This window comes from Jatropha curcas, chromosome 3, assembly GCF_041381405.1.
Source record: "Jatropha curcas cultivar XTBG-Jc1 chromosome 3, XTBG_Jcur_1.0, whole genome shotgun sequence".
In the NCBI taxonomy this organism is placed as follows: domain Eukaryota; kingdom Viridiplantae; phylum Streptophyta; class Magnoliopsida; order Malpighiales; family Euphorbiaceae; genus Jatropha; species Jatropha curcas.
In genome coordinates, this window is record NC_143153.1 from 12245683 (window position 1) to 12254612 (window position 8930).

At 33.8% G+C, this 8930-nt stretch overlaps 1 protein-coding gene across 1 annotated transcript; it reads left to right on the plus strand.

The window, feature by feature from the left end:
• Positions 1-885: 885 nt before the first annotated feature.
• Positions 886-7366, plus strand: LOC105633442 (26S rRNA (cytosine-C(5))-methyltransferase NOP2B). Its single transcript, XM_012216022.4, has 18 exons — positions 886-1042; positions 1154-1408; positions 1487-1659; positions 1802-1865; positions 1958-2091; positions 2223-2306; positions 2395-2469; positions 2545-2616; positions 2705-2778; positions 2974-3026; positions 3809-3918; positions 4220-4288; positions 4380-4454; positions 4801-4893; positions 4978-5057; positions 5140-5239; positions 6381-6634; positions 6871-7366. Exons 2-18 carry the CDS (start codon positions 1159-1161, stop codon positions 6938-6940), a joined length of 1830 nt encoding a protein of 609 aa, XP_012071412.1. The 5' UTR covers positions 886-1042; positions 1154-1158; the 3' UTR covers positions 6941-7366.
• The last annotated feature ends 1564 nt before the right edge of the window (positions 7367-8930 follow it).

The following is an 8930-nucleotide window of genomic DNA, read 5'->3' on the forward strand; positions in this document are numbered from 1 at the left end:
ATATGATCTTTGTCTTTTGGAGCCTGGTAATTTAGCATGTGCCTCTATTGAATTTAGTGGTTCAAATCCTCTGTGTTCATCATAAGCAACTAGTTCATTGATAATTAGCCCATGTATAGAAGATTTAGGGAATGTGTCTAGCTAGCCACTTTAAAGATCTATTAACTTTTTCAAATTTATCTTCCAATTTTCATTAGGATTTCTTATTAGATCGGTAAAGAATTATTTTAGTTACAACAATTTTGTTCTATGTCTCGTCTTCAGGAGAGGAGTCATGTCCTCCTTGTATTGTACTAATTTGAAATTTTTAATAAAAATCTTAATATATTTTATTAAAAAAATCCAAAATTTTGATTTTTGTTCTAGTAATTTTTACAATTTAATAAAATATCTTGCATATTTTGTCCCACCAAATGCAAAAGTCTGAATAAAAAAAATTGAAATTTAAATATTGTAAAAAGTAAATATAAAGATCGATGTATGTGTAAGTATATGATCTTTGAACAAGAATATCTACAAAAATTATGACTAAAAACACAAGTGGCAAATATTAATTTAAACACTTTATCTTTGCCGTTCAACATTTGTCAATAAAATAGATACAAAATTGATTCCCTATAAAAAATTTTAAAAAAATAAACTTTAGTTGGCCGGTGACTATTACCAAAAAAGTAAAAAAGTTTCAAACACCAAAATTCATTCGTAGAGACTAACCATTTTATCCAAAAAATTTTCATGAGATAATATTAATAATATGTGGTAAGGTATATGGGGATTAGAAATGGGGGATACTAATAATATGTGGGCATGTGCATTGCACTGACCAACCGGAACCCGACTCGTTGCCAACCCTAGACAGAAGGAACCAAAACGTTGCACGTTGAAACAAAACAATGTCGTTTTAACTCGTTTAGGAATTTAATAAATCTCTGCAAAACCCTAGCTGCAGCTATCGAGCTTAAGAACTTCTCTCTAGGGGAAAACAAAGCACTCTCTTTGACGCTCTCTGTCGTTGGATATCGTCAATTGTTGCCTCTTTCAGGTACACATTTCTCTCTCTTCTATTTTTTTTCCCCCATGTTTTGGAAATAATAAAGTTTAGTTCAATTTCTTTCTGTATCAATCAAGCTAAAACCTGTTTAATGATGCACAGCTTTAATGGCGCCTGCTGCACTTAGCAAGAAAAAAGGCTCAAAATCTCAGAAACCTCCTGTAAGGAAAAAGCAAAAGAATGCTCTTTTCACTGAAAAAAAGCGAAAGAAGGATGAGATTTTGGATGATTCTGATAGTCCAGATGAAGAACTAGAAGAACAGGAAGACTTTGAAGGGTCTGCTTCTGGTTCCGATATCCTTTCAGATGGTGATGATCCTTTGGCCGATGATTTTCTACAAGGAAGCGACTTTGAAGGTAGGCTGCTCATCACTATTTACTGTATTTTTTTTTTTTTTGTTGTTGTTTTTAGTTATTTTACGTTTTGCTTTGCAGAGAAAGGTTCAGGATCAGATTCTGGTGAGTATTCTGATTCAGATGAGTCTGATATCGAGAAAAAGTCGAAAGCTCTTGATGAGCAAAGGGACAGAGAACAGAAAGATGCAGATGACGAAATACGGCTTAACATTACAAAAGAGTCTGATGAGTTCAGATTGCCAACCAAGGAGGTTTACAGATTTTTCTCTTTTTTTTCTGTAATTTTTTATTTTTTATTTTTTGCTTTTCTAAGTGTTCAATTTTGATTAAATTTGTCTCTTTTATTTGAATGTTGTCATTATTGAGATTCTTTTGGTTAAACTAATTACTTAGGAACTTGAAGATGAAGCACAAAGGCCCCCTGACCTTCCAAATCTCCAACAGAGGATAAGAGAGAGTAATATTTTCATTGAGTTTCTATATATTGCATTTGTAATTTTTGAAGTGTATTTATTTAGTCTTTCTTCATGACTATTTCTTTTTCAATAGTCGTTCGAGTGCTGTCAAATTTTAAAGTTTTGAAGCAAGAAGGAGCTAGAAGAAAGGATTACATCGAGCAACTTAAGATGGATTTATCCTCATACTATGGTTACAATGATTTCCTAATTGGAGTTTTGATTGAGGTGGTTAATTGGTTTTTATCTGTTCTTCTTTCTCCTTTTACTACCCCTTTTGGATTGCGTTTAGTTTTCTATTATTCTATATTGGTGGAATTTGAAAGTTTTTTACCATGACTTAAATTATGACTTTGCAGATGTTTCCAGTTAACGAACTCATAGAACTTGTTGAGGCTTTTGAAAAGCCAAGGCCTATATGCTTACGAACAAACACCTTAAAGGTAAAGGCTGAGTGTTACATTCATTCCTCTGTTTTGTTCTCATTTTCTGCTCTATGTTTTGCATAATAATGATATTTGGTGTGCTTAGACTCGGAGACGGGATTTGGCTGATGTCCTCTTAAATAGAGGTGTAAACTTGGATCCTTTAAGCAAGTGGTCAAAGGTGATGCTCTTTCACCTTTGTTTTGTCCTATATTATCATGAAAAGAAAACAATGAGCCTGAAAATTTTGCTGTAGGTTGGACTAGTTGTTTATGATTCACAAGTGCCTATTGGTGCAACTCCAGAATATATGGCTGGCTTCTACATGGTAAATGAGCTTTCATAGTCCTTCACATACTTCCATGTATATTTTTCATTTTTTCTTGTCGTAGTCTTCATCTGTTGTCTGTTCACAGCTGCAAAGTGCAAGCTCTTTCTTGCCTGTGATGGCCCTTGCTCCTCAAGAGAAGGAACGGATTGTTGATATGGCGTAAGTGGTTTTTTTTTATTTATTTTTTTTTATTTTTTATTTAGATAAACTATATTTTGGTATCCGATCTCAAACCAGTCTTATTTTATCAAATTTTCTGTCTTACAATTTCTATGATACTGTGGCATAACTAATGCATTTTCGTGCATTCTGAATTAGTTGGTTTTATCTATTGAGAAACTTTTTGTGCTGCAGGGCTGCGCCTGGTGGTAAAACAACTTATATTGCTGCTCTAATGAAGAATAGCGGTATGTGATAATTCTGCTGGATTTCCATGTTTCTTTCGAAATTCGTCTCTCATGTGTTACATCCATCTTACTTTCTTTTCACTTCATCATTTGCAATTTGCTTGCCTCTGATATTGCATTTCTAATACTGGCATATATAATCAATGCTTTGACATATGGTTTGACCAATGAATATTTATTATCCCGCTTGCATCGCATGTATGATGTAGCTGTGCAAGCCATTAAGGTTTCCTATTTTTGTAGTCATCATTAAACTATCGAAGTATCCTATCAGTGACATGGTTATATTTGACATCAGTTGTTAATTTAATTTTTATAGGAAATACGGATATTTTTGAAATGCAATGTTATTTTATTGTCAATTCACTTGCGCCTTTATCTTAATGTGAAGATAGGGTTGCTGAATTCTAAGATGCTAAATCCAATTTCAGTTATATCTTTTCTATCTACTGGTTTAATGGTGATGATTCTTTAAGTGAGATTATTTTGTTTTTATGCCTGCAAATTTTCTATTTCTAACTGTGATATTCAGATAAAGTCTTAAGTTCTATACTTTCAAAAATATTGTTTTCGAAGTGGTCTAAGATTAAGATGTGTTCAGTTTATTTTGTTTTGAATTCATATTATTTTGAACACTCAGTTTGTTTTGTTTTAAATTCATATTATTTTGAACACGTTATATTTGTTACATTATCACCATTTGCATGAGAAGATCCTACCATCTTTGTAGAATATCATATTGCACCTCCACAATTTGAATGTTGTAATGCAATTGTCACCAGGAATAATTTATGCGAACGAGATGAAGGTACCAAGACTTAAGTCTCTTACAGCAAATTTACATCGTATGGGGGTTACAAACACCATTGTATGCAACTATGATGGTAGGGAGGTTAGTCTCTTTCTGCCACTCTTTGATTGTTGCAGGGGTTGTCATGATTTCTTAATAGTAGCAATTCAGTTATTATTAGTTTGCTGGCTTCATGCTTGAAAGCTGTATAATCTTTTGGTTAATAGGAATTGATGTTGGTGATAAAAAAAAAAAGTGCAATGCCTAACCTAATATTGTTGTAATGCACAAAGATTTACCTTTCACCTAATTTTTCATTTTATACATACTTGAACAAAAATTATTATAGCACTCATATTTGTCAGATGCCTTCTCTTTTGTTTTTTGCATTTTATAATTGCAGCTTACGAAGGTTTTGGGTCACAATGGGGTTGATAGGGTGTTGTTGGATGCTCCTTGTAGTGGAACTGGGGTAAGCATTAAACAAGTGATTCAGCAATAAGTACTGGCTTCTTTTTATTGCTTGCTGCTGGATGGAACTTAAGTGTTTATTAATGTTCTAGGTCATATCAAAAGATGAATCTGTTAAAACCTCTAAAAGCTTTGAAGATATACAGAAATGTGCTCATTTGCAGAAGGTATGTTCTTTTGGAACTTCAGGGTAGAGGCATAATATAATTAGGCTTCTTCACTGGCAGTCCTTATTTATCACAAAACTAAATTAAAGTCCATGTACTGGCTTCCTAGCGAGTTAACTATTGTTTTTCTGAAAGTTGACCAAGGCTCCTAGCTACACCAGAAATGTGGCAATATGATATTCTTTACTGCGATAGAGAAATTGTTGCAGTTATCCTATTAGTTGTGTGTATATATATATATCTCTGTGTGTGTGTGTGTGTGTGTGTATATAGTCTGCTTTTGTTGATTGTGTCATTGCGTTTCATGTGAACCTTTTCTCAAACACTTAATGTCCTTTGTCACTAGCAATTGATTCTTGGCGCTATTGACATGGTTGATGCAAACTCAAAGTCTGGGGGATACATTGTTTACTCCACATGTTCCATTATGGTTGCTGAGGTTTGTTTTTAAGGATGTCGTCATGGATTTCCATTTATTGCCTTTCTCAATCCTTTTATTATTCTGACATTTTTGATTTTGCAGAATGAGGCAGTCATTGACTATGCTCTTAAAAAACGGGATGTTAAACTTGTGCCATGTGGACTTGACTTCGGGCGTCCAGGGTAATGCTGTGTCTTCACTCATGCGCTTTTGCAGATTAACGTTTCCAATATAATATAATTATAGTGCTTCCTTTGTTATTAGGTTTATCCGCTTTAGGGAACACCGTTTCCACCCATCCTTGGAAAAGACGAGACGTTTCTACCCACATGTTCACAACATGGATGGATTTTTTGTGGCAAAGGTTTGGATCTTCAAAATAACATTTATCATTTTCATGAAGAACAATATTTTCTGCCATTATTGAAACAAAAAACTACTATATTATTTGTGTTTGACGTTTCTAGTCAAAGTGCACTGCCTGTGTTGCTAACCAACACATGCTTTGGAATTTCACATGCGTTAATTTTTCAGTAACCATTCTGGTACAAGCCCAAAAAATCAAACCACAAAGCCAAGGTTATGATAGAGTAATCCTGCTTCAAGTCCGTAGCGAGTCCAAAGCATACTATTGTTCCTATAACCCAAAACAGATTTTACCTATAGTTATAATTAACTATGGTTTTTGTTCAAGATCTATAACATTTGCATATTACCAGCAAATTGGGCTTTTACATGCATGATTGTGATCATTTTGTTATGTAATGTGAAGTCTGAACACAAGACCAAACATTGATAAAGTGGTCTTGGTTGCAAGTAGCCAAACAAGGATTGATTGCATGTGATTAAAAGCAGAGCAGGCTTAGAATCTGGGTTCCTTGCGTTTTATGACCAGTAATTCCCCTTGACAAAGTGGAGGTATGTAAAGGATGAGAGTTGCAATTAATTAGAATTGACAGGCCAAGGACAGTCTTTATTGCCTCTACTTCCTATTTCCAATCAGAGTTTTTGGTCTAGCTTGTCAGGCAGATATTTTGTAGTTTAACAGTCATTTATTTTTTAATCTTTATTACTCGATTTAAAGCTAATGGATGAGGAATTCGATTTGCAATTTATTTTAGTATATAGAAATATAATTCTACTGCATACTTGAAGCAAATAAGGAATTGAATTAATTATTCATTAGGTAGTTACTTTTCAATTATTTAATTACATTGTGATGGACGTCAACGTCCTATTAGTTATATGATGTTAATGGTGTGCTATTCCTTTGCCAGTTTTATCCATTTTTGTAAATTTTTACATGAGCATATTTAAATTCCATGACTGAGGTTGAAAATGTAAAATTCCAATTATTTTTTGTTGTTTTCTCCGCTCAAAAAGTTTGGAATTTTGCCGAATTGTTAATGAATTAAATAAAATTTTGTTAAGGTAATTTGTTCTAAGCAAGGGGCTTTAGTTTTAGTCGACTGTCTTGACTGGTATTTCTATTTAACTTTGTGCAGTTGAAGAAAATGAGCAATTCAATACCTACTGCACCATCTGAACCTGAACCTTTAGAATCGGTGGAACAAGCACCTGAACCAAATGAGAGCAATAATGAAAAGAAAACTGCTGAGCCTTTGAAAAAAGGTGCAATGAAAAAAGATAAGGGCTTGAATGATGGTGTTTCTGATAATGGAAAAGTGGAATCCCAATCCCCTGCCAATAAGGGGAAGAAGAGAAAATTTCCATCAAGACAGGAAATTTCAGTAGTCAGGTAAATATAGTCTCAAATTTTATACCAATCTTCTTTCTATCCATTGGAAAAATTGCATGCATCTACATGGTATACTCCTTGAATAGTACTCATGGAATGTGTGTGTGTGTGTGTGTGTAAATGTGAATAAGTAATGTTGATGAATTATTGCTGTTCTGTCACCTTTTCCTCCTGTCCACTCAAGGGACATCATTTCTTACATGAATTGGAAACTAATAATTTAAAAATTGATGTAGAGAGGAGAAGAGAAAAGCATTGAGGGAAGCAAAAAAGAAGGCATCAAGTAAGAGAGGGAGTAAGGAATGACCTGCTGGTTCCACAACAACGCATTATAACAAAGATTGGTAGAAACCTATGAAATACGCCATGTGAAGATGGGAATGAGGATTTCTCAGAAATAGCATACATACTCGTGATGTGCAAAGCTACAATCAGGAAATATGTTGAGTTGTGGATCTTGCTTCTACCAATTGTAATTGAAGGGAAGTTGTCTTTTATGGGCTATTTTAGTCCAGAAAATTTTGTTTGTCAAAGCATAGATTTCTACTTACTATAAAAATAGAGATGAATATTAGAGCCAATTCTTGTCTATCCAGATTGCACCGGTAGGTATTCATGGTAACAATCGTAAACAAGATCTCACTTGTTTGTCTTCTGGTTAATCTTCATCATTGTAATCCTTTATTTTCATGTAGTTTCTAATTATAAATTGGCGACTTTGATGTTCCCTGATTTCATCTCTTTAAATCTATATGCCTTGTTATTTTCAGTCATAAACATGCTGCTTTGGCTCAAGAAAGTCAGCTATAACTTTGAAAATCTTCTCTTTTGAGAACTCAAACCTACAGCGGTTTAGGCTCTTGCAAAGCTCGCCAACCCAGTCGGCTTAATGCTAGACATTCTAAGCCCTCATTGGACAGGGACCAACCTTGAAATCATTGATAACGAGCATTCCTATGTTGCAAAAGACAGGTAGCAAACAAACATGATCATCCGAATCTTCATCACGAGAGTCTAGCTTATTTCTTGCTTTGCTTTCTTGTACATCAACTTCAACGACAAAATCAATCCATACAAAGCTGCTGCTCCTAAAGCCATCGCAAACCCTAAATTACACTCTTTGTTCAATCTATGCTCGGGCTGGTCACTGCTCGTATGCTATGCAAAGGCAACACACAGGCTATACCTTTTTGTCGAGTTTTTCCAGAGTGGAACATTGTTCTGGATAACAGTAACCAAAGTGTATAGGATGACCGAATGCTCCTATGGATGGGTTAAATAGGTCAACCGATGAAGAAGACAGTCGATGAGGAGTTGGATTCTGGCTGATGATTTAGGGGAAAGGGTTATGGCTTCAGATGAATTAGCTGATTTAGGAGTAAGAGTTCCAAGGTTTATTTTATTATTATTATTATTATTTGTTTGGGATAATGATATTTTTAGTATCTGAATTTTCAATTTTTTTCTATTTTAATGTTTGAACGGCAAATATTATCGATTAGGTATATAAACTTTTTAAAATTTATAATTAGGTGTTTAAATTTTTTAAAATTTACACTCCATCTGAGCTGCATTGCCGGAATCACAGCTGTCATTTGTAGTTTAATGTATTGGCGCCAACATGCTCTTTTTTTCCAACTCATCACACACATGGATTCCATGTGAACTCTCACATATCCTCGCTTAATGCTACAGACATTTTCGACTCTCCTTTTCCTTCTCAATAACTCTAAATCTTCTCTCCCTATCTGATTCTTCCCTCTCCCTTTCTATCTAACCAAATAATCATTTTTTTATCTCAATCCCTTGCAAGAGTGAGTTATCTAATAGACAGTTCACAATATCTCAGATTTTTGCTGCATGGTAGGTATGCTTTTCAGAAGCATTGATTGGCTAATAATACTTTGGGCTTGGCTTTTCATATTCAGATCTCGCATCATTTTAGAAAAATATTATTGTTGCTAGTTTCCATTCGTAAATAAGTGTCCATTCATTCTACTTTTTGTGGCTCGTTGTGTGAAAATTTTCAACTAGTCTTCTGGAATTATTTTTCTCTTTCTTTTCTTTATTTTCTTTTTTTTTTTTCTATAATTTTTTTTTCTGATTTTTTCTTTCACTATTTTTTCCATTTTTGTTTTTTTTTTCCGATTTTTTTCTCTCTCTTCTCAGTTTCATGGGATGTTGCATTTTGTTTTATTTTCTTTTTCTTTTACATTTTCTTTTTCTATAATTTTTATTTTTTTAATTGTTTGGTTCTCTATTTTTTTTTCTGATTTTTCTATTCAGTTTCATGGGA

Coding starts and splice junctions, on each gene's coding strand:
- LOC105633442 (XM_012216022.4), top strand. CDS start 1,159: ATGGCGCCTGCTGCACTTAGCAAGAAAAAAGGCTCAAAATCTCAGAAA. Junction 4,289..4,379: donor CTCCTTGTAGTGGAACTGGG/GTAAGCATTAAA, acceptor TTAATGTTCTAG/GTCATATCAAAAGATGAATC. Junction 6,635..6,870: donor CAGGAAATTTCAGTAGTCAG/GTAAATATAGTC, acceptor AAATTGATGTAG/AGAGGAGAAGAGAAAAGCAT.